At 38.8% G+C, this 27351-nt stretch overlaps 1 protein-coding gene across 1 annotated transcript in view; it reads left to right on the top strand.

The window, feature by feature from the left end:
* Positions 1-27351, top strand: part of LOC124722506 (calcium-dependent secretion activator-like) — a 798081-nt gene that overhangs the window by 681286 nt on the left and 89444 nt on the right. Inside the window, exon 25 of the mRNA XM_047247660.1 lies at positions 16680-16825. Coding sequence (XP_047103616.1) covers positions 16680-16825 — 146 coding nt within the window. The remainder of the gene's footprint in view (positions 1-16679; positions 16826-27351) is intronic.

The raw sequence follows: 27351 nt of genomic DNA, 5'->3' as shown, positions 1-27351 counted from the left end.
ACCCTGTGGAAAACAAACTATTGAGTTATAACACCACAAGCTTATATGTGTATAAAGTGGTTTTACTGTGTATTCTATGATTTTGTATTATTCTCTGTTCCTGCATATTTTATAGCATTATATATTTTTGTCTGTACTTTTTCATTAAAATATCTGTATGAACCATGGACCTTGCCGCTGGTGGGGAGGCTTTCGTGCCTCAGCGATACAGGTGGCCGTACCGTAGGTGCAACCACAACGGAGGGGTAATTGTTGAGAGGCCAGACAAATGTGTGGTTCCTGAAGAGGGGCAGCAGCCTTTTCAGTAGTTACAGGGGCAACAATCTGGATGATTGACTGATCTGGCCTTGTAACAATAACCAAAACGGCCATGCTGTGCTGGTACTGCGAACGGCTGAAAGCAAGGGGAAACTACAGCCGTAATTTTTCCCGAGGGCATGCAGCTTTACTGTATGATTAAATGATGATGGCGTCCTCTTGGGTAAAATATTCCGGAGGTAAAATAGTCCCCCATTCGGATCTCCGGGCGGGGACTACTCAGGAGGACGTCGTTATCAGGAGAAAGAAAACTGGCATTCTACGGATCGGAGCGTGGAATGTCAGATCCCTTAATCAAGCAGGTAGGTTAGAAAATTTAAAAAAGGAAATGGGTAGGTTAAAGTTAGATATAGTGGGAATTAGTGAAGTTCGGTGGCAGGAGGAACAAGACTTTTGGTCAGGTGAATACAGGGTTATAAATACAAAATCAAATAGGGGTAATACAGGAGTAGGTTTAATAATGAATAAAAAAATAGGAGTGCGGGTAAGCTACTACAAACAGCATAGTGAACGCATTATTGTGGCCAAGATAGACACGAAGCCCATGCCTATTACAGTAGTACAAGTTTATATGCCAACTAGCAATGCAGTTGATGAAGAAATTGAAGAAATGTATGATGAGGCAAAAGAAATTATTCAGATAGTGAAGGCAGACGAAAATTTAATAGTCATGGGTGACTGGAATTCGAGTGTAGGAAAAGGGAGACAAGGAAACATAGTAGGTGAATATGGATTGGGGGAAAGAAATGAAAGAGGAAGCCGTCTGGTAGAATTTTGCACAGAGCATAACTTAATCATAGCTAACACTTGGTTCTAGAATCATAAAAGAAGGTTGTATACATGGAAGAATCCTGGAGATACTAAAAGGTATCAGATAGATTATATAACGGTAAGACAGAGATTTAGGAACCAGGTTTTAAATTGTAAGACATTTCCAGGGGCAGATGTGGACTCTGACCACAATCTATTGGTTATGAACTGCAGATTAAAATTGAAGAAACTGCAAAAAGGTGGGAATTTAAGGAGATGGGGCCTGGATAAACTAACTAAACCAGAGGTTGTGCAGAGTTTCAGGGAGAGCATAAGGGAACAATTGACAGCAGTGGGGGAAAGAAGTACAGTAGAAGAATGGGTAGCTCTGAGGGATGAAGTAGTGAAGGCAGCAGAGGATCAAGTAGGTAAAAAGACGAGGGCTAGTAGAAATCCTTGGGTAACAGAAAAAATATTGAATTTAATTGATGAAAGGAGGAAACATAAAAACGCAGTAAATGAAGCAGGCAAAAAGGAATACAAACTTCTCAAAAATGAGATCGACAGGAAGTGCAACATGGCTAAGCAGGGATGGCAGGAGGACAAATGTAAGGATGTAGAGGCTTATCTCACTAGGGTTAAGATAGATACTGCCTACAGGAAAATTAAAGAGACCTTTGGAGAAAAGAGAACCACTTGTATGAATATCAAGAGCTCATGTGGAAACCCAGTCCTGACCAAAGAAGGGAAAGCAGAAAGGTGGAAGGAGTATAAAGAGGGTCTATACAAGGACGATGTACTTGAGGACAATATTATAGATATGGAAGAGAATGTGGATGAAGATGAAATGGGAGATACGATACTGCGTGAAAAGTTTGACAGAGCACTGAAAGACCTGAGCCAAAACAAGGCTCCGGAAGTAGACAACATTCCATTAGAACTACTGATGGCCTTGGGAGAGCCAGTCCTGACAAAACTCTACCATCTGGTGAGCAAGATGTATGAGACAGGCGAAGTACCCTCAGACTTCAAGAAGAATATAATAATTCCAATCCCAAAGAAAGCAGGTGTTGACAGATGTGAAAATTGCCGAACTATCAGTTTAATAAGACACAGCTGCAAAATACTAACGTGAATTCTTTACAGACGAATGGAAAAACTGGTAGAAGCCAACCTTGGGGAAGATCAGTTTGGATTCTGTAGAAATACTGGAACACGTGAGGCAATACTGACCTAATGACTTATCTTGGAAGAAAGATTAAAGAAAGGCAAACATACATTTCTAGCATTTGTAGACTTAGAGAAAGCTTTTGACAATGTTGACTGGAATACTCTCTTTCAACTTCTAAAGGTGGCAGGGGTAAAATACAGGGAGCGAAAGGCTATTTACAATTTGTACAGAAACCAGATGGCAGTTATAAGAGTCGAGGGGAATGAAAGGGAAGCAATGGTTGGGAGGGGAGTGAGACAGGGTTGTAGCCTCTCCCCAATGTTATTCAATCTGTATATTGAGCAAGCAGTAAAGGAAACAAAAGAAAAATTCGGAGCAGGTATTAAAATCCATGGAGAAGAAATAAAAACTTTGAGGTTCGCCGATGACATTGTAATTCTGTCAGAGACAGCAAAAGACTTGGAGGAGCAGTTGAACGGAATGGACAGTGTCTTGAAAGGGGGATATAAGATGAACATCAACAAAAGCAAAACGAGGATAATGGAATGTAATCGAATTAAGTCGGGTGATGCTGAGGGAATGAGATTAGGAAATGAGACACTTAAAGTAGTAAAGGAGTTTTGCTATTTGTTGAGCAAAATAACTGATGATGGTCGAAGTAGAGAAGATATAAAATGTAGACTGGCAATGGCAAGGAAAGCGTTTCTGAAGAAGAGAAATTTGTTAACATCGAGTATAGATTTAAGTGTCAGGAAGTCATTTTTGAAAGTATTTGTATGGAGTGTAGCCATGTATGGAAGTGAAACATGGACAATAAATAGTTTGGACAGGAAGAGAATAGAAGCTTTTGAAATGTGATGCTACAGAAGAATGCTGAAGATTAGATGGGTAGATCACATTTATAATGAGGAGGTATTGAATAGAATTGGGGAGAAGAGGAGTTTGTGGCACAACTTGACAAGAAGAAGGGACCAGTTGTTAGGACATGTTCTGAAGCATCAAGGGATCACAAATTTGGCATTGGAGGGCAGTGTGGAGGGTAAAAATCATAGAGGGAGACCAAGAGATGAATACACTAAGCAGATTCAGAAGGATGTAGGTTGCAGTAGGTACTGGGAGATGAAGAAACTTGCACAGGATAGGGTAGCATGGAGAGCTGCATCAAACCAGTCTCAGGACTGAAGACCACAACAACATCAACATCTGTATGTTCCATTTCCTTGAAATGATTTTCCATAAATTTACATGTACACTTGGATAACATCCATTCAATATTTGTTATCTATGTATGGTTAAATTAAATAAATAAATAAAAACTGACTTGCAGTTTCTATAAAATATCATTAGTAAAGTTTCATTAATATTGAGTCTTGCAAAATGATAAAAGTGGAATCACAGTGTCTCATATCAATTAGTGTCTCACTACATGTTCACATCATGCAACATGCCATACAATTAATTATTTAGCATGACAACCAGCCTCCTGGGTCACACTCCTCATGTAATCTGAATAAGTATAAGATTACCCCTAAGACTGGACTGCATATTGCTACACTGTGAGGTTCCTTTGGTTTGCTTTTTGTTGATTATTTGTTCTCTATGAGCAGAGATTATTTTCATTTACTGTGACTGTATAATTATCTTCCTGTGAAATGTCTATAATACAATCCATAGCCATGGTCCTATTAATAACAAATTTAGTGTAGGCTTTGTTTGTATAATCTAATTTGTAAGAAATCAGTAGTAATGATGTTCAACTATCAGTTTGTATAAGGCCTATTTAGGGTAATTCATATTAAAATCATCACACAATATTGTTTTTTATTTATCTTTATGTCTGCTCACTTTAGTTAATGTAGCATCTAGCTCCCTTATACATAACCTTGGACTACTGCCAGGTGACCTGTTAATATTGGTGATAGTGTAACATTAGTTATTTATTACTATATCTATGGATGAACACTCAAAGTTAATTTTTCTAGGTTAGGTCTATTCTGCATCACAGGTCTATGCAACAGCCATTTCTGCATATACATATAACTATGACCATGTTTACAAACTGGCCTACCAAAATTTGATGTTCATGTATCAGTCTGTAAGTTACAAAGAGAGACCTGCACCTGAAACCAGTGTTGAGTTGTACACTTAAAAGTCATTCTGTTCGAGGTACCTATTAGGACTACTTTATTGAAAAGTTCACATCTGTATCATGACAGTGCAGAATGGAGACAGATGCACTGGAAGTATTCAGCAACAAGTTCTCTTCAGATTTATATTCAATATAAATACACAACACTGCAACCAGACACTTTTTTGAAATATACATTTTTTACAGTAACTAGTTTTCAAATCTTTTCAGGCTCATCTTCAGAGGGGATTCATGGACATTACATGTTTTGCTTATTCCATTAACTGGTTTTTGAACTTCTTCAGGCTCCATCTGAAGATGAACATGAATATTTCGAAAAAGAAACTGGTTGCAGTTTTTGTGTTTATATTCAATACATGGTCAAGGGTTCTGCAACATCGCCAATGCACAAGATTAATTTTAAACCCATATTAATCCAAGGAATTTGTGGAAACAAATTCAACACTCTCACATCCTTCAGAATTTATCAGACCTGATATCAAAGCACTTTTATAAGAGTGTTCAGTTTACTCAATGTATGCTGCCACAAAGTACCACCATTCCCCATTCATATATGTATTAACAAAACCTATTACATTACAAATATGTTATTGTATGGCATGAATAACCATACACTGGACAGTGATAACCTTTGTACAATGATCTCTGTAATTAACCCACAACTGTTTTCATTACAATTTTCCAAAGGTATCTCTGTTGATATCTGCTGAGATATGATAATTGCCATCTTAGCACAATAGGTCAAATAACTTTGCTATGCTACATATATATTCTTTATCCTTACCTAAACTATACCCCATGAAATGAAGGAATACGTGTTCTTACTGTCATGATGGTCTTCAACACTTCAGCCTGACTGTGCAATCACAGAGAGTAGTAGGTATAAAGAGTTGATCTGCCACATTGTGATGGAGATCATTCATCTTAAAGTTTCTATATCTCTTTCTAAGGAGTTATGTGTGGAATGAAATATTGCTGACCTCATGCCATGTGATGGCCAGCCTTCTGTTGATGACTGGGAGACATCTGGCAACATGCTCCCAATATTTCATTCATTTCCACTGAGTTGTTTATATGTTGTTTTACTAGAGCAGTGTAGGCATATATTACACCTCATTACACTGGAAGGTGAAGTGAGAGGTTTAATAGAACATGGATATACTCTTGGATTTCCTTACAGCATTACTTAATATGTTATACTGCTGTTTGTAATATCATAGACTTCCAGCTCTTAATCAGTATGGTTATTTGTATGACACTTTTTTTAAGTGGAAACACTCTGGTATCTACAGTGATAGCAGATTACTGATTGATGACTTTATTGCTATTATTACACATAGTTATTCAGATATACTTTAACTTTAGACTTGACTACTGGCTTGTTCTAAATTTCACTCAATTCTGCACCTTTTTTAGCTTCACTTGAAACCAGCCATTCTTTTATAATTAACCAGCCTTGCTGAAATTTTTTAAGTGTTTTTGTACTGTAAATGCTGCTATGTTATGTAAAATTTATTCTTCGGACTGAAGAGCGATAGGGTAGGCATGCATTCTTTAAACATTAGTTCGTTGTCTGTAAACATTATTTATCAGGTTACTGCTTTCTTGAGTTACTTAAGTAGGAAAATTTAGGAGTAATACTAAATTAAAATTAACCAACAGTATATCTGAACCCTTTTTTAAAATCCTTTATATGTTTACATTGATGTCTTCACAAGCTAATATCCTTTCTCTCTCTCTGCCAGTGGACACAATAATAAGTCAAAATTTTTCATGAACATTCTTCAAACACACAGTTGTAAACTGTGTACTGTAAGAATTACAGGTATTCTTTTCTCCATTATTAGCTAAGCAGCATATGCCTCTATATCATCACTTATGAGTTTCTATCTCTGTTCCTATAGGTTATTCATTCAGCCAGATTACATAGACTTATTTCCAATTTTAAGCTCCCCGAAATAAACTAACACTTTTTCACCCCCCAACATCTGTCAAATAATTTTTCTGAGACATGATGATTTCACTTTTCACTTTATCATAGGTGATGAATAGAAATTCAAGCCATTTAATTTTCTGTAAAACTGTAGGCTTGAATTCAGAACACACACATGCAAACACACCTATAAACACTCACACACACACACACACACACACACACACACACACACACACACACACACACACACACACACACACACACACATGCGCGTGCGTGCGTTTACACAGCCCCATTGCTGCCAGTTGCCTGTGATAAGGGGTTATTTCAGGTGGAATGAGTGAACAGAACAAAGAGATGGGGAGAATAATGGAGGTCTAGAGGAAAGAGAGCTTATGGACTAAGTGGGAAAAGCACAAAAGAAATAGGATAGGAATATGGAACTGGTGAGCATGCCTTTTTATGGGTATAGGAAGTTTCATGTAGTTAATGATTAATTAAATGATTGTGTTTGGAGGGAGCTGGGAAGACAGAACAAAGAGAGACTGAGACTGAGGAGAGAAACATATGAGTGTTAAAATGAATTGAAGCTTTCAGACTATGCGTCACTGATCTCTTCCATCTGCTGAACCCTACAAAATTCTCTGCCACTATTCCACTCAGTACACAAAGAAATACAGGACACTGTTACCAAACTGTGTACTGGGAACCTTAACCCCACAGGACTTGCAGTCTTTTCAAAAGTCCACACTTTCAGCACCAAAGAAAATTTAATCATCAAGGACTAATAAAATATCTACTCTTCATCATATAATCACTATAACAGAAACTCTTTTCTGTTATCAACCCCTATGACCAGTAATGAAAGCTAACACATGCATTGTCCACCTAATTACCCACTGATTACTTTCCAGGAATTCTTTGTTTCAACCTGGTCACATGTTCATTTCCATGGTCCCCTCCGCCACACACCGTCAGGTGGCATGCGGAGTATGGAAAAAAAAAAAACTGCTTAATTCTGTAGTCAGAATAGCATGGCAAACGCATTGTACGAACATGTAATTACGCCTAACCAGAGAATTATTGCGGGGTAACTGAACTGGTGATTCTGGTAGTGTTAGGGAAGTTAATCAGAGAATAAGTTTTGACAATGGCAGAAATAATTATAGAATTAGTGATGATGAGAGTGTTTGATGAACGAGGAAGTAGAAGAAATGGGGACATCGCACAAATTATATGGAAGAATATGACGATTACAAAAATTCTCAGCAGAGGAAAAAACAACCATCTACTGCCTTAAAAATAACCGAGACTTGGTCACTTTTTCTTCAGGAAAAGCATCTATTATGGCCATTTTGAATCATAGTGATCATGTGACAGAAAGTAGCGCCCATTGTTCTGACTATTCCACCTGCCAGTCCTTTCACAGTTATCCCATCCTGGAAGTTAATAATAATTACCAGTATCTAAACCCATCCTGGAAGTCATGTCTTAATGCATCTTCATCCAGTCCCCAGCTATCCCCTGCATACAGACTTCCAAAAGTCCATAAACCTAAACATCCAGGGCACCCCACTGTAACATTTTATCTATCCACCCATGGAACGAATCCTGAGTCTTGATCATTAACAACTCCAGTCGATTCCCACAGTCTAGTAATTTCCTGTATCAAGGATATGAACTACTTCTTCTATTGCCTCTCATTCACCCACATCTCATTATTACCTAGATCCATGCTTGTCAATGTTGGCATCACCTTCACAGCCAACAACATTGCTGACAAACATGGCCTTGCCCTCATCAATCACTACCTCACACAGTATCTTGCTAACTCTAAACCTAGCGCCTCATTTCCATACCCATGACAAATGTTATTAAGTCTGCAGGCTTTCATGGCTTTTGTCACTGAAGTTAAAATCTTCTGGGTTCCTTCTAAATAATGTACATTTGGACCGCGCGACTGCTATGGTCGCAAGTTCGAATCCTGCCTTGGGCATGGATGTGTGTGATGTCCTTAGGTTAGTTAGGTTTAAGTAGTTCTAAGTTCTAGGGGACTGATGACCTCAGATGTTAAGTCCCATAGTGTTTAGAGCCATTTGAACCATACATTTTGACCCCTCTGCTGGGATTTTCTTCAGGATCTTGTGCCATCTACTGTAGACTGTGCACTGCCAGAGGCCAGTGTCATATTCTCTAATAAAGGGAAGTTTTCTTGCACTTGTGCTGTAGAAGTAGGATTATTGGGTTAAATTCTTGTGGCTACCATTGGAGGGCCATCGTCATTGGATAGAAAGAGAAGTATACCCACCCCAATACTGGAGAAGAGGGTTATTGGCTAAATCTCTCACGGCTACAATCAGTGGACCAATGTCCTTGGTTACAAATGGATTTTCCTGTAATTATTCTGGAAAAGAGTTATTGGTTAACCCATTGGCATGCAGTTTCTTGTTGACATCACGACATAGTAATGTACTTATTTTTCAGTGATTTTCCTCATTTTTACGGTAAGATACTGGAAGCTATATTAGGGCAGTCTGTTTGTCGTACCTTCTGTGTTACACTGTGAAATATAATCATACATAGTAGGTCTGAATGTGATGACGGTTAAAACACTTATCCACATGTAGGAAAATTTGTACTTTTTACAGAATGCTCCATGCTGTCCTGTGTCATAACAGACCTTACATCTTCTAGACAGTAGATGGCATTGCTTTTTTGTAAGTTGGAGTATTTTTGTGGAAAAATGTTTCTAGTACGTTCCTTGTAGTCTTAATGGACTTGCTCCTTGGCTTAGGCATCCATGAATCCCATAATCAGGGAGTCTAATGTTTTTCCGAATTTGTTCTGCCAGACAGATGAAAATCTGTGAACTTGATTCTTCTTTACTGGAGTTCATCAGTGTACTACACTTGCACTGAAAATTTCCATGTCTATCATATGAAAACATATCTTTTATATCCCTTCACATATCTTCTCATAAGATAATATGATGCTAAGCATTGATCGTGCATCAGCTCCACCCAGTCTTTTGTTGTACTCACGGATACAATCAGGTTTCAGATTAGTGTTCCAATTTTTTGCTGTTCTTGTCGATCATGAATGGTTGACATGATGTGAGCTTGTTTTTGTCAACCCATTTCACAGCTAGAACTTTATATGCTGACACAAAAGTCAGTTTGCCTTTTTGCAGCACTGAATTCTTGAACTGTGATGGCATATTCTTCCTGTTTGGTCCTGCAGTTCTAGCCACATAGGTCTTGCTCTCCAATAGCTTTAGGAACAAGGTGGTAGAACTATATCAATTATCCAGCACATTGTTCTGTATTTGTCCAGTAAAGTCTCACAAAAATCCAAAATAAATTGCCCACTTGCTGTGGTGCTGAATACTTTTTCTGCCTCAAGACTGTTATTAATTTTAAAACTGTAACAGTATTGATCATCAGTTGAGCTTACTTTATATATCTTCAAACAAAATATTGTCCTCTTTCAAGGGTTGTATTGTATGTATGACAATCTCCATGAACATCAGGCTGTCATCGACACAAAACATTTTTCCTGGCTCGTACACATTTTGAAATCTGCAAAGAAGAAGAGTAACAACCGGTCTGATCTTCCTCAGTTTGTCAAGCAGCTTTTCTGGAGAATCAACATCAAAATGAAGATATCTTGAGATGGGTTTGAATCTCCCGAAAGGCATGAGTTTACCAAAAACAGGAGTCTATATTATTTTTCTCTTGTACAGAAAGTTTCTTTGTTTAGGACATAATTTTGCAGAGTGCAAAGTGAGCCTTCATCTCATCTACTGTCACAGCAAGCCATGTGCTTTCTTGACCATTATTTTCTGCTCTGCACATACAGTTGTTTCTACATATGTTTTAGCTGCAAGCAATTTTGTTTACTTGACCACCGATTCCCAGAAACGTGTTGTCAAAAACTGATCAGTTAAATGCAAAAGTGATGGGTTTTAGCCTAGGGTTCTATGAATAGTAATGTCTACCTCAGCTTCAATGCTGCTCTTGACAATGTAAGGGTTATTACAAACATTATCCAAGTTCCACTCATCAGTAATTGTTGAAGTATCTGTTGCCAGCTCTGCTACGGCATCTCAATTCTTGTGGGAAAAATATCTCCTTTTGTCTACAAAGTCACTGTCGTCAATTGCTTCTGATTCTATTAGTTCACTGTTTTCAGAATCTGTTTCACCATCAGTGTCACTTAAATCCCTTTCTTCTAGAAAAATTACGTAGTCTTTCAGCTTGGATTTTGTATGGTTTGGCCACATTGTGCTACTGAATCTATGAAAGTATGCAAACTTTGCATGGTAATATTTAGCTGAAGTTGAACATTTCTGGTGGATTTAAAGCCAGACTCAGCTGCTGCCATCTATTAAGATGCTGCCTCAACCAGAAATAGAAAATCAGTAATGCGGTATGTGCCTAAGCACTGCACAACAAGGAGACTGTACAGTGACAGCTGTACCCCTCATTGTATGTAAATGCATTCAAGTGTGATGACTGTTATACCTGTCATTGTAAACCAATGTGTTAAAATTCCTCGTACTGCCATTGGTGGGCCATCATCAGTGGCTAAAAGAGAAAAAGACAGAGCAAGAGATGGGGAATGTTTATCCAAAATATTATTGTCCACAAAGAGAATGCATGTAATATCAGAGGAAAGGATAGCTACAAGTTCCCAGCAACATGGCTTCCCACCATCAAGGAAGTAAATTCATGGCCGTCGTGCCAGAGCAGTACAACCAATGCCTGGAAGCCACCTCTGTGGATAATACTATTTTGAATAAACATCCCCCCCCCCCCCTCCCTCTCCCGACCTGCCTATTTTGCTTCTAGCAAATGATGATGGCCCACCAATAGCAGCAGGAGGAATTTTAACCAATAAATCTTCTCCAGCCTAAGTACAGGAAAATTCCCTTTCTAACGAATGATGTTGGCCCAACAAAGGTAGCCACAACAGATTTAGCCAATAACTCCCTTGTTCAGCATTAGTGCAGGAATACTTCTCTTACTTCCCAATGAAGATGGCCCACCAACGCTATCCACAAGAATTTTGGCCAATAATCCCATTTCTCCATCTAAAGCACAGCAGAAGTCTCCTTTATAAGAGAATGTTACAGATGTCTCTGACAGTGCTCAGTCTACAGTGACCACCACAATATGCTGAAGAAGATTCGAGCAGAGAGGTCAAAATGTTGACTGTTTAGAAGATTTTAACTTCAATGTCAACTTTAGTCCTTATCCATTACTACTTCTCCTTTGAGGAGAAAATTACTAATGGATCTGTGACACAGCAATGGGAATCTAAATACCTTGCTGATGGGCCAGTCTGTTAATGGACCAACTTAAACCTTATTAGTGACTCAAAATCCTTCACTCCTTGTTTATTTCAGGTTCATGAACAGTATGTTCATTAACTGCAGCCAGGTCCGTGTTACTTTATCCTCAGTTTTCACAGATTCCACACCATCTCTCCTTTCTGTTTCTTCTTGTCCTCTTCACACTATATGCAGTTTTGTTTAATATAACCTCCACATTTGTGACAGTTGCGTAAAATCCTATGTCTGGTGTGAAGCTCACCAACCATGAACAGAACTTCAACTCTAAAAAGTCTCTCACACAACATGCTCAGCTGTGAATCTGCAGTGGCAAGTGTTACCTTTCTAAATATGTTCAAATATCTTATAAGACCTTCACAGCAAAATCTGAAGCTAATCCACATATGAAGGGACTGTGTCATATACATGCATGCCCCTAATCCACCAACAAATCCTGCATACCAACTGCCAAGTAAAATGCATCTTATATCCACCTTCACCTTTGAATCGAACCACTTATTAGTGTAATCACATCCTTTGCCAGGGCTTTGAATACCTTTCATTATGCCCTGAAATGAGGAACTTTCCAAAGTCTTTCCCATTTCTATCAAAGTGTTATGATGCCATCCAGCCAACACAATATCCTGGTCAATCCATATACCACACCAACTCCCAACCACATGCCACACAGGTTTTATCCCTGTGGAAGATGTACATGCAAGCTCTGTCCTATGCACCCACTCATCGTATATTATTACACTCCCATCACAGCCATATCATACCCTATCAAAGGCAAGGTCTTCTGTAACAGTAGTTGTGTCATATAATAATTCTGATGGAAGTTCTGCACAGACTTTTATGTGGTCGATCTTATTAGCTACTGTGAAACTGTGGCCAATTGAAAAGTTGACTATGCAGTGGAAGAACATATTCCTGCACTCACCATCCACAACTACAGTGGCTCCTTCACAAATCATACCATTTGAATCCTGCTCCTCAATATCAAGTTCTCTAATAAATATAGATGATAGTTGTTTTTATACCACAGCTTTTCATTTCCTGGCCTCAATATCCATTTACTCGTGCCCCTAGCTATCCTGAATCTGTTTCCCATAACCTCTCTCTCCCCATTTCACTTAAGTAATCAACACTTAAATGTTTCTACCTATTGTTGCCCTCTTCCTCTGTTCTGTCTTCCTTCCCTCCCCCTCCTCCCTCCCATCCATGTCCCAATACACTCTTTCACTTTATGAGCAACTTACCTGCCTCTGAGAGGGCTTGCTGTCTGGTGGTACATTATAAACCCATACCCTCGCTGCCTGTCCCCCCCTGCTATTTGTCTCCCTTTCCTCTGTCCCTCCCTTTCTCTTCCAGCCTGATTGTTTATATCACTCAGAATACCCAATACAACTCCAGGTGGGCTGCTGAACAGGGACAGTACCTTTGGCTATGTAGTAATACATGTGTATCTGTGTATATGTCTTTGATTTTACTCATTAAACAATGGAAATTCCAGATAGGAATATCAACAACATAGGAAAAGATAGATTACTACTTACCATAATGACGGCACATTAAAGTGTAGACAGGTACAAGTAAAAGGCACTTCCACAAGGCTTTCAACCACATCCTTCACCAGCAAAACAGAAACACATACCATTCATACGCACAAGCAAGCACACGTCACACCCACGACTGCTAACTCCAGCAGCTCAGGTCAAAATGCAACTATCACATGGGATTGAAGCAGCAATCTAGAGGGAATGGGGAAGGGGAAGGGTAATAGTACATGGAAGGGGGGAGAAGGGAACATTGCATGGTGGAATGTACAGGGACTAGACCTCCAACAGGCATAGTGGGAGGAGGCTGTAGGGCAGGGAGGTGTGGAAAAAAAGGAGCAATAGAGGAGAGGAGTAGGGAGAGATGTTGACAGTTGCATTGGCAGAGGGTGGCAAACAAAGAGGGTGTTTTGTTAATTAGTTCAACAATGTTTTCACGTTCTTTATGTACTTGTTGACCATTCATTGCATCAGCTGTATAGTGTGAGGTTACATTCACTCCTTCCATTTTTCAATTTTTATTTTCTTTTTCAATTTATATCATCAGTTCTTTCCAGCATTCTCACCTTCCTTCCTTCCTCTCTCTCTCTCTCTCTCTCTCTCTCTCTCTCTCTCTATATATATATATATATATATATATATATATATATATATATATAGAGAGAGAGAGAGAGAGAGAGAGAGAGAGAGAGGCTGAGGGCCTGCGACATATATATGTGGCTGAGGGACTGCGTCAGCTTTCAGACAACACTACTTACAAAGTTTGCCAAGGTAATCCCATTCCTGATGTCCAGGCGGAGCTTCAAGGAATCCTCAGAACCTTAGGCCCCCTACAAAACCTTTCACCTGACTCCATCAACCTACTGACCCCACCAACACCCCACACCCCTACCTTCTACCTTCTTCCTAAAATTCACAAACCCAATCATCCCGGCCGTCCCATTGTAGCTGGTTACCAAGCCCCCACAGAACGTATCTCTGCCTACGTAGATCAACACCTTCAACCCATTACATGCAGTCTCCCATCCTTCACCAAAGACACCAACCACTTTCTCGAACGTCTGGAATCCTTACCCAGTCTGTTACCCCGGGAAACCATCCTTGTAACCATTGATGCTACTTCCTTATACACAAACATTCCGCACATCCAGGGCCTCGCTGCGATGGAGCACTTCCTTTCACGCCGATCACCTGCCACCCTACCTAAAACCTCTTTCCTCATTACCTTAGCCAGCTTCATCCTGACCCACAACTTCTAAACTTTCGAAGGCCAGACATACCAACAATTAAAGGGAACAGCCATGGGTACCAGGATGGCCCCCTCATATGCCAACCTATTCATGGGTTGCTTAGAGGAAGCCTTCTTGGTTACCCAGGCCTGCCAACCCAAAGTTTGGCACAGATTTATTGATGACATTTTCATGATCTGGACTCACAGTGAAGAAGAACTCCAGAATTTCCTCTCCAACCTCAACTCCTTTGGTTCCATCAGATTCACCTGGTCCTACTCCAAATCCCATGCCACTTTCCTTGACGTTGACCTCCACCTGTCCAATGGCCAGCTTCACACGTCCGTCCACATCAAACCCACCAACAAGCAACAGTACCTCCATTATGACAGCTGCCACCCATTCCACATCAAACAGTCCCTTCCCTACAGCCTACGTCTTTGTGGCAAACGAATCTGCTCCAGTCCGGAATCCCTGAAACATTATACCAACAAGCTGAAAACAGCTTTCGCATCCCGCAACTACCCTCCCGACCTGGTACAGAAGCAAATAACCAGAGCCACTTCCTCATCTCCTCAAACCCAGAACCTCCCACAGAAGAACCCCAAAAGTGCCCCACTTGTGACAGGATACTTTCCAGGACTGGATCAGACTCTGAATGTGGCTCTCCAGCAGGGATACGACTTCCTCAAATCCTGCCCTGAAATGAGATCCATCCTTCATGAAATCCTCCCCACTCCACCTAGAGTGTCTTTCCACCATCCACCTAACCTTCGTAACCTCTTAGTTCATCCCTATGAAATCCTCAAACCACCTTCCCTACCCTCTGGCTCCTACCCTTGTAACTGCCCCCGGTGTAAAACCTGTCCCATGCACCCTCCCACCACCACCTACTCCAGTCCTGTAACCCGGAAGGTGTACACGATCAAAGGCAGAGCGAAGTGTGAAAGCACCCACGTGATTTACCAACTGACCTGCCTACACTGTGAAACTTTCTATGTGAGAATGACCATCAACAAACTGTCCATTCACATGAATGGACACAGGCAGACAGTGTTTGTTGGTAATGAGGATCAGCCTGTGGCTAAACATGCCTTGGTGCACAGCCAGCACATCTTAGCACAGTGTTACACCGTCTGGGTTATCTGGATACTTCCCACTAACACCAACCTGTCAGAACTCCGGAGATGGGAACTTGCCCTTCAGTATATCCTCTCTTCTCATTATCTGCCAGGCCTCAATCTCCGCTAATTTCTAATTTCAATTTGCCGCCGCTCATAACTCACCTGTCTTTCAACAACATCTTTGCCTCTGTACTTCCGCCTCGACTGACATCTCTGCCCAAACTCTTTGCCTTTACAAATGTCTTCTTGTATCTGTGTATGTGTGGATGGATATGTGTGTGTGTGCGAGTGTATACCTGTCCTTTTTCCCCCCTAAGGTAAGTCTTTCCACCCCCGGGATTGGAATGACTCCTTACCCTCTCCCTTGAAACCCACATCCTTTTGTCTTTCCCTCTCCTTCCCTCTTTCCTGATGAATGATGAAGCAACCGTTTGTTGCGAAAGATTTTGTGTGTATGTTTGTGTTTATTTGTGTGTCTATCGACCTGCCAGCACTTTCGTTTGGTAAGTCACATCATCTTTGTTTTTTTTATATATATAGCCCGTCAGTATGTCCATATGTTTTCTCATCTTATGTACTCAACGTATGTCATCAAGGTGTTAGGCAACTACTTTTGCTCATATTCCTTGACATCAAGTGTCAATCAGTTACCATTTCATTGCTATGTTTCTCACTGTTTTGTTTCATTCTTCATCATGTTAAGAATGGAATCTCAGTATACTCTTTACAACAGTCCATATCTGTCTTCATTGGCCCATGTTTTATACTTTTAGTGTGGTCCAATTTTACATGTTTTTACTTGTGGTTTTAATGTTCATTTATCTAATCCCTCATATAAAGTGTATTAGTTACTTGCTATTTTATTCTGAAATTGTCCAGATAATGTTATTTCTTTACAGTTAGAACAGTGTAGACATCAGATATCATTTAATACTGTAAAAGTAAGAAGAATACCTGAACTGTTCAGAGTCGTCTTAGCTTGAGTGAAGTAATTTAACCACATGAACTTCAGGTTTTAAATTGTTCTGAAATTTTAATATATTCCTTATAAATGTTTAATTCTCTAATAACAAATATATGAATCTGATCTGTATTGTGTTTTTGTCTCCAGAAACTTTATTCAGATTTTGAACTCCAAGGTGTAATGGAAGACAAATTGAATTCCAAGACATATCAAACAATTTCACAAAGAATGCAAACTGAAGAAGCAACATGTGCCCTCACAATGAACACTCGTCATGACATTGAAGATTCTGAGTATGTTGCCTATTTGTGTCTCTAACTTGTTCAGTTCTTCTATGTTTTCTTTTTTAATGGCATGCTGACATCAACTAGATATTTTTGGAAGCCTTATAATTCTCAATAATAATAGTTCTGCAATATTAATATTAGAAACCTCAGCTACCATCAATTAACATTTTTATTGATCATTAGATAATAAGTTTCACCTATAAGACAAATGCTTCAACCCTCCCTTCCTGTAATTAACTCTTCTTCTTCAAACCAAAATGTCATTGCCCTTTTTTCTGCATTGTTAGTGCTTTTTTATGCAAGAATTCATTTATGTTTTGCATCATTATATGTATGGTAGTAACTAGCAGCATCTGTGCACATTACATTTTTCTTCATATCTTATTTGTTGCATATTTCTGGTGACCCACATAAAACTAAGTTCATGCAGCCTACTTGTGTGCAAATTTCACCACAAATTGGAGACTTCTATGTACAACAGATAAATTTAAATTCTTCTCAGTTGTTCTAATAGGTTTCTTCAAGAGTCCATCTGCGACTTTATGTGATGATAGGCATCATTATTGATTCTTACTATCCTCTAACAGTACATACAGTCAAATTTTCCCCTTAATAGCTACACTTCTAAGTTTCCCTGCTTTCAGAACTTAACAGCAAAGGGTATGGTTCATGAACAGGAGGACTAATTTGTATATATTTTTTCATATAGGGCACAAAACCCCCATGATGTGTGGTTGTGAAATTGTAACAGAATGATGGAAATGCTCATTCTCTGTTGCAAACTAATACCCCCCCCCCCCCCCCCCCCAAAAAAAAAAAAAAAAAAAATTCCCTACCCCTTAAGACTTAACGTCAAATTGTAATTGTGCAGTAGAATTGCAGTTTAAAAAAATAGTCAAATCATGGAATCCTAAGGTGGAGACTTGCTGTAAAATCCTACTGAATTACTGCTTTTACTCAATGACTAATTTTACTCAATCAACAAATAATAATAATAAAGAACTGAAGGAAATTATATGTTACTTGAAATGAAATACAAATAAAATTGAATTTATGTTTTATTATATTAAAAGCAATGACACAGCATACGACACAGTGACACGACTATCAGAAAAAGTGACCACAATAAAGGTATGAAGCAGATGGGGGAGTACTTCTGTATCCTAGCTGCACATTCAGTCACTGATATGAATGCAATCCACAAAATGTTTTAGTTACTCCAGTGGATGAATAAATAATAAATGAAATTGATACTATCAATATAAATGTGATAATGGTACTGCGGCAACAGTATGTCCTCTTTGCAGACATCAGTGGCCTGTTAATGCTGGTGCTTCCACATATTCTTACTAATCTCTTTACGACAATAAGTTGGCCATACATGGTCACATGTGAAGAACCAGAATCTCATTCTTCAGGACTCCGACACTCTGAAGTCCCATTCACCATCTGAACTCAAGAGTCCTCATTGTCCACAACCAGTGACCTTTCATCTTCCACATCAAAACCAAGAGCGTTTGTCTTCATGTGTCCCTGTTCTCAACTCTGCCGTTAGCACCATTGTGGCCACAACTACCAAGCAGGGAAAATGTACCTGTTTTTGCCAATAGCATGAAACCCACCAAGTTTAATAGATCTCCACCACAGAATGTCTCCAGATGTGGGCCAATCAGAACATATCTTCCTCACCAGTTTTCTTTAGAAATTCCTATCTGATGTTAATAGGTGATCAGCAAACCAGAGTGTTCCTTATACACTTCAGCATTTCCAGATGCGTAACCGACTTTCTAGGGCCTCCGGGAGGCTCCTCCTCCCACCACATATGCCCAGACATTCCAAGATTTCTGATTATTAGGTGTCAGCCAGCACTTGAAACTACTGCCCTCAGCCTTCTACAGAGCCAAACCATGATGAATGCCATGAACCCCATTGTAGGTTGATTGACAGGGAGTTCAGTGAGCCCTCTCATGTGGCTCCTTGACATGCAACCTTAGGTACATAGCCTCTGAATGCCATGTGGTCTCTATTTATTTATTTAGTCTTTCAAATCCTACATGTGTAGAATATATACAAGGATATTGGACATGGTTAGGTATTTACAAGATAAAATACAGTTTGTATTACATTCCTAAGGACTAGATATTGAAGTAATTTAGCAAAGAATCATACATACAACAAACATTAGAGGCAACATACAAAGTAGAACATTCATATTACATCTTTATTTTTGTTGTTTGGCTTCTAGGTATTCTGTCAGACTGTAAAAGCAATGATCAATTAAATATGCCTTTAGTTCAGCCTTAAAACTACTGGGTTTACCTACTGATTTAATATGGTTAGGCAGATTATTGTAAATCTTTAACCCAGTATGTAGTGTGCCTTTTTGGCACAATGATGTTCTCACCTGTTTCATATGAAGGTCAGATTTTAGCCTTGTATTGTATGCATGTGTATCTTCATTTTTTAATAAGATATCTGGATGTCTATCAATATATTGTTTGATGTAAACTGATGGTTTGTAGATAAAAATGCAAGGAAGAGGAAGAACTGACAATTTTTTTAATATGGGTGTGCATGATTTCATATTGTTTACCCCTTCAATAATTCTTAATATTCTCTTTTGAATCCTGAAAAGTTTAATATTTGTTGTTGCATTGCCCCAGCAGATTATGCCATATTTAATTACTGAATGAACATAGGAGTAGTATACATTTAACAGACTGGCTTTGCTGCAACAAGTTTTTAAGATCCTTATCATGTAGCAGGTTTTGCTTAACTTTCTTTGGAAATATTCAATGCGTACCTCCCATTTTGTGTTGTTCTGGAGCCAGAGTCCCAGTAATTTTGTTCTGTCAACACTTTCAAGAACTCTGTCCTTAAGTGCTATTTGTATGTTTGGGTGGTGTCTTCCTTTTAAGTTATAGAAGTTCAGTGCTACTGTCTTTTCTTTGTTTATAATTAGCTTGTTATAGCTGAACCACTGTTCTACACTGTTCATTGTTTGGATTGCAAAGTCTTTTAGTTTTTCTTCTGTTTTACCACTAATAAGGAAGCTTGTATTGTCTGCAAATTGAAGGGTAGTTTTCAATACCTGTTGTACATAAGATCATTGACATAGAGGAGAAACAAAATGGATCCTAATACTGATTCTTGAGGGATGCCATATTTCACATTTTCATATCGTGAATAGTAGTAGCTGATTTTGTTATGGGCAGTGTATTGCACTTCAACCACCTGTTTGCGACCACATAGGTATGTCCTGAACCACTCATTGGATATACCTCTAATTCCTAATTGGTCAAGCTTCTGCATTAGGGCATTATGGTCAATGACGTCAAAAGCTTTAGATAAATCAAGACATATGCCCGTCACAAACTCACTTGCAACCAGTTTAGTATAGATTTCATTAAGAAATTCAAATATTGCACTTAAAAAGTTGTCTAGCCTTTCCTGAAGCCATGCTGCGAGGGAGAGAGAATTTTGTTTTTATTTAAGAAATCAGACAATCTCTTATAAAAAAAATTTCTAAATTTTTTGAAAATACAGGCAGTAGGGCTATTGGTCTATAATTTGAAACACATTCTGGATTTCCTTTTTTGAGCAGTGGTTTCAGTTTTGCTGTTTATAGACATGAAGGGAAGGTTCCTGATGCCAGTCCGCTGTTGTACAAGTGTGTCAAGGGTTCAGCTAAGGCAAGACAACATTTTTTAATAATTGCATCTGATATTCCATCAATTCCACGTGAGTACTCTGTCTCCAAGGTTTTTATAACTGAAAAAATTTCTTCAGTATTTGTGGGTGAAAGGAACAATGATGTAGACACATTTCTCACACTACTGGATGATGGAGGTGATATTTTGTTGTGTTCTTCCAGTCCACTTACCAACTGTTCATTTACATTTGCAAAATATTTGTTGAAGGTACCTGCAATTTTTGTTGGGCAAGAAATCATTTGTCCTTCATAACATAAGTTTATATTTTATTATTGTTTAGTTTCACTTGTTGTTTGATTTTTTACAAGTTCCCATATAGCTTTAGATTTGTTTTTTGAATTTTCAATGTAATTGTCATTTGCCATTGTTTTAGCTTTCCTTACAACATTTTTGAGGATCCTCTTGTAATTCTTCAAGTACAAATGAAATTCCTGGGGCATGTTTGTGTCTTTGCCATATTGTGTAATCTTCTTTTCTCTGCACAAGAGATTCTAATACCTGTTGTAATCCATTTGTTCTTTTTGAAGTTAGGTTGACATTTTTGTTTTTTTAATGGGAATGCGGCTTCAAAGTATGACATGAAGATTTCCATGAATTTTTCAAACTTTTTATTAGTATTTTCACAAGTATACACTTCATACCAGGTTTCTTCACTTAGTCTCTGTATAAAAAAGTTTATTTGTTTGTTAGTGAATTTTCTTGTTTCTTTTACAAGTTCCTGTTTCTCAGTTGTTTCACTTGGGGTGTGTAAACCAACAAACTGTGATCACTGAAGACAGTATTAAGATTTCCAGCACAGAAATTGTGATTTACATCTGTGTTTATTAATATCTGATCAATTGTTGAGCTAGTTGTTGGTGTAACTCTTGTAGGAGAATCTATGGTGGCTTTTATGTTATATGTTTACAGTTGGGCCATTAGGCTTTGCTGGTCTTTTGAGATTTCTTGAAAATCAATATTAAAATCTCCACATATGGTCACTGTTTTCTTGGCGTTTTTTATAGTATTTAAAGCTACTTGTAGTTGATGACAGAAATCATTTAAGTTCCCATCAGGGCTCCTATATACACAGATGATTATTAATTTTAATGCAGAGAGTTCAGCTGCAGATACTTCAAAAACTTTTTCTCTTCAGCTAACAGTTCAATGGTTTTTATGTTACAATAATTAATGCCACTTTTAACAAATATACATGACCCTCCATGACTGGATGTAATTCTAGAGAATGATGATGAAACATTGAAGTCTGCAAGTTTTATGACTGACATTGCATCTTTAGGCAGCCAGTGTTCAGTTATGCACATTACAGAAGTGTTTTTCAGCTCATCAGTACATAAAATTTCAAGTTCACTTAATTTATTTAGCAAACAGAACACTTTTCACACATTCTTAGAACAGAACTACAAGCCTTGACCAATAACTGATTCTGTAGTAGATGGTGCCATCATGTGGTCCCTAGTAAATTATGAGTAGAACATCCAAATGCTGAGGTACATACATTCAAAGAGACTTGCCTGAATGTCACTATTTGGACCTCATACAACATTTCTCATCAAATATACTCCAACATTTTCTTAAGGATGCTGCAGAGAAAGTCTTACATACTGAAACATTAGTCTACACTCAAATGGTACGTAACTCATATTCTGTGTTTTGCATCATAATCAAATTGAATTATGACTGCTTGCATGTAATCAGGTTGAATCTTACAGAGCAGGAAATATTTGATGAAATCTTAATACCATATTTAACTTGCTCAGTTGGTGGTGTCCATTACTGATGATAAATTTAATACATTGTATTCTTTCACATGCAGAAAACGTAAAGGTGGATCTCTTGCAGTTGCATTGCTTTAATGATACATAATGACTTTCTAGCAACTGTAACACTGTCTTATCATTTGTGATTTATCTGTCACTGCATAACATTTTATTAAGAAACACTGATAAATATGACATATACCGCCAAATTTTCATTGAAATGAGAAAATCATCAAGTATTTTTAGAATATATGTTATACATTGACTACAAGGAAAAAGAATTAATACAAATGATTTTACATAAGACGTGAAGGTCAAGACAAAGTACAAATATGTTTGTAAGGAACATTTTTATCAGTTCACAGTTTTTATGCTAAATTCTATAAAACAAATAACTCTGACAACTATTCTACAAATACGCTAATCTGTTTCTAAGGCACTGAATTATTTTAATTATTACAGTTTACAGAAGCTTTAATACTATAATTACATTTTTTGGTGAACCTAATTATTTTGCAAACTGGCGTAAGGATCTTTATCTACAGAACTGTTCACAATTTCAGTAATTGGTCACAATATTACATAGTGTATTTCTAGAACTTTCCACCACTACTCATTAATTTTACATAGCTGTGCTATCTGAGTGAACACTCATCCTTCTGGATTAGAAATTATTGTTTCTACAAAATAGGAATATTTTTCGTAAATGATGTAGCATTACTAACTTTTCACTTATAAGACAGTTAATTATTCCAACATAAATGTAAGATTACATAATAAAAGATACAATGTACTGAGCAATACAATAAATATTGTGTGATATTAGTAATCACACACAATATATATTTTTGAGAATAAAATTCAATCATCAGCTGCACAGGTGTAATATTTAGTTGCACTTAAATGGTTCTGACAAATCTGTCAACTTCAGAAATGTAATACAGGCAGATAACATGGATAAAGAGATTTCAAAACCTTCATGAATAAAATACAATGACATGACATATCACAAAATATCCGTAGAGTATGCAGTAATTATAACCACAGCCTGATAACTTAGAGGTAATTAATGTCACATATATACAGAGTCAAGTTGGTTCACATCAGCTAGACTCTGTATATCAGAGCAAATGGCTATAAGTGATCTGAGGACAAGGGCCATAGTTTTGCTTACATGTGACTACCACACTCATGCTAACGATAATTGCAGAATGTGGTGCCACACAATGTGGCACTACACAAAACTGACGCTAATAGCATAAGCACCTACAGAACACACACAACACAGATCTGTAAGTCCACAGTATTGGTGAAAAGCTGAGAAAAAAGTCCCGAAACACATGAGCTACAAAACGCCACTGTTTCCTGCATATGTACCCTGACATCAATATGGGATATGATCACCATGCACACATACACAGGCCGCAAACAGGTTGGCAAGCTCTGGATCAGGTAGTCAAGCAGCTGCTGGGGTATAGCCTCCCAATCTTGCACCAGTGCCTGTCGGAGCTCCTGAAGTGTCATTGGGGTTTGGAGACATGCAGCAGTGCATCGACCGACAGCATCCCAGACGTGCTCAATGGGGTTTATGTCTGGAGAACAGGCAGGCCACTTCATTTGCCTGATATCTCCTGTTTCAATGTACTCCTCCACGATGGCAGCTCGGTGGGGCTGTATGTTATCATCCATTAGGATGAAGTTGGGACCCACTGCACCCCTGAAAAGGCGGACATACCAGTGCAAAATAACCTCCCGATACACCTAACCTGTTACAGTTCCTTTGTCAAAGACATGCAGGAGTATATGTGCACCAATAACAATCCCACCCCACAGGTCCATTTCAAGGACATTAAGGGGTTGATATCTGGTTCCTGGTTCATGTCAGATTAAAAGCTCGATAGAACCACTGTTCAGACCATAGCCGGACTCATCCGTGAACATAACCTGGGACCACTGTTCCAGTGACCATGTACTGTGTTCTTGACATCAGGCTTTACAGGGTCTCCTGTGACCAGGAGTCTGTGGAATGCACTTTGCTGGTCTCTGGGCAAATAAACCATGTCTGTTCAGTCCTCTGCTGACTGTGTGTCTGGAGATAACTGTTCCAGTGTGTGCAGTAAGGTCCCGAGCAAGGCTACCTTCAGTATTCCGTGGCTGTCTGCAGTCACTGATGGTGAAGTATTGGTCTTCTTGTGTTGTTGTACACTGTGGACATCCCGTACTGTAGCGCCTGGACACATTTCCTGTCTGCTGGAATCGTTGCCATAATCTTGAGATCACACTTTGTGGCACACGGAGGGCCCATGCTACGACCTACTGTGTTTGACCAGCCTCCATTCGCCCTACTGATATATCCCTCATAACGTCATCAATATGTGTTCTTTGAGCCATTTTCAACACACAGTCGCCATTAGCACGTCTGAAAAGATCTGCACACTTCCTCGCTGCACCGTACTCTGACATGCACTAACACAGCTCTGCGTATGCAGATTGCTGCCAGAGCCACCGTGCAAAGACTGCAGGTCAAATGCACTGCATGGTCATACCGTGAGGTGATTTAAACCCGCAAACCACCCAGCAGAGCATTGTTTCACCATGTATCAGTATCCTTAATTTATGAGCATGAGTTTAGATGAGGTATTGTTTACAGATGAAAAATGAACCGAGTGCACATAACATAAGTTGTCCCCTATTTGTGTAGACAGTGCAGTAGTGCAAGGGACACCAAAATTGTGCGGGTTCTGGGCTGGAGACCACCATATCACAGGGGAGGTGATGTTAAAGAGCTAAAGTCTGTGCACAACTGTATACCTCATGATACTTATACTCTACAGCCAACAAATCAGAAAATGATTATATCAACAGATTGAGTAACTATGACCAATAAACAAATGACTAATGAACAGTACTTCAAACAAGTGTTCAATAAACCACTTCTCTTATGGATAAGATTCCCAGCGGCCTGGAACTTACTTTTAACTGGATAGTAATGAGCCATTTCACATATATATCTGTAGTAGTTACATTTACCAACATCCAGGTCCCTGTAGCAGTTACCCATCCTCTGCGATTTATTACAGTCTTCAAGAATTGTCTTATAGAAAGCCACATCATGTACGACCATGAGCAGTAAATCAATACATACTGAAAAACCCGACTCTATATGCTGACTTATTACAGAAGCATACCCCTATCAAATTAAGACTAGCGCTGTCTTATATGTCATTTACCTCCTATATAGTTGCATAATCTTATTTGACAATATTTGCTTACGTAGTTTGTTTGATCTAGGCACTATGTAATTTTATGTATAATATTGAAAACATAGAATGCTTAGAATCCCTTTATTAGAGGAGTACACATATGTGGTTTCATATTCTCCTTACACGTAGCACTTATATTAAATCTCCTCACCTTCTGTTAAATATTTCAGTTACTTCCTGTGTATATTACTCTTCCTAAGTGTAGGCTATCTACACTGATGTGCCAAAACATTGTGACCACGTGCTTAATAGCTTTTTTGTCCATCGTTGGAAAGAAATACATCACCGCTTCTGTGTATCAGGGATAAAACAGGTTATTGCTAGGTTTGTGGAGGTATGTGGTAGGCACAGATCATGTAATTCGCACAAATAATGGGCCACTAATTTGCATAAACGGTAATGGCGCCTAATAGCGACCCAGATGGTTTCCATAGGATTACATCAAGCGAATTTGGTCACTGAGACATCAACATGAGTTTACTGTAATGATCCTCAAACCACTGTAACATGGTTATGGCAATTATACTGCTGAAAGATGACATCACCATCGGGAAGACAACAAGCAACAAGGGAAGCAGCTAGTTTACAGCTGTCAGTATGTCTTTGACTGCTACCATAGGTACCATGCAAGCACAGGAGAATATCTTTGGTAGCATAATACTGCTCCCTTCAGCCTGTGTCCATTGCGCAGTGCACGTTTTGAGCTGCCATTCATATCGATGATGATGTTTGTGGAGAGGACCATTGACGTAGTGTAGCAAAAATTTGATTCACCCGAACAGCCAACATATTTCCAGTGAAAAACAGTTGAATCTCAATGGACCCATGCCCACTGCAACCATAATAAGCGATTTCATTTGGTCAACATGTAAACACATAGGGGTGTCTGCTGTGTAGATGAATGATGCACTCTAAATCACTTGTGTGTGCACCAGTATTGTGCTCTTTAGGCAGACATGCTACAGATCACCACCTGTCCTACTTTACGGAGAAGAATAGCCTCCAAACCCTATGCCCTGTTACATGTCATGGACGTCCAACCATTTAGCACCTAATGGTAGTTTCACTGTTTTTGTACCTCTTTCCATAGATGCTCACAACAGTAGCACGTGAATATTCAACCAGCTTCGCCATTTTCGAGATACTCGTTCACAGGTTCTGTGTAATAATAATCTGCCCTCTGTCGAAGTCGCTTATCTCAATCGAATATTTTTCTCGGCACTACAGCATTAAGGTGCAACTACCTAGCAGAGTGTACAAGCTGCCTCTGGCATGCTCTTCCCAACACTGCAAAGCACACTTGTGAACGGAAGATGCCGAAGTCAATAGTACAGGTCAATTTTTTATATGTCATTAGGTTGCATTAGAGACACATAGTCACAAGTACTGTGGTCGAGTTGAGGCATTTTACTACCACAACACTTAGAAGATGCATGAAATCTTCTAAAGACTGCACAAGCTATGCTTAACATTGTATGCATACTGGCAATATGTGAGCCGTGTGTATTTCTCTGCTGCTATAGAACAGCCAAATTGAAACAGTAATGCTCCATATACGTTTCATACTGGAAATATATAATGGTTTAAGCCTCATCAACACATTGGTTCCTTTTCTTAAAACAAGTAGAATAACATTGCTTATAGGATCCATTCTTAATTTTGTTATAGCTCTATATTTGACAGTATTGTGGTGACCAATGTTCTGGATAGAAGAAAATATATCTCTCCTGCTCTGAAATAACAGTTCCCTATCACTATATTTTGCGTATAGACAGTCCTCCACAGGGCCAAAAAGA

This window comes from Schistocerca piceifrons, chromosome X, assembly GCF_021461385.2.
Source record: "Schistocerca piceifrons isolate TAMUIC-IGC-003096 chromosome X, iqSchPice1.1, whole genome shotgun sequence".
NCBI lineage: Eukaryota > Metazoa > Arthropoda > Insecta > Orthoptera > Acrididae > Schistocerca > Schistocerca piceifrons.
This window is presented reverse-complemented; position numbering and strand designations above follow the sequence as displayed.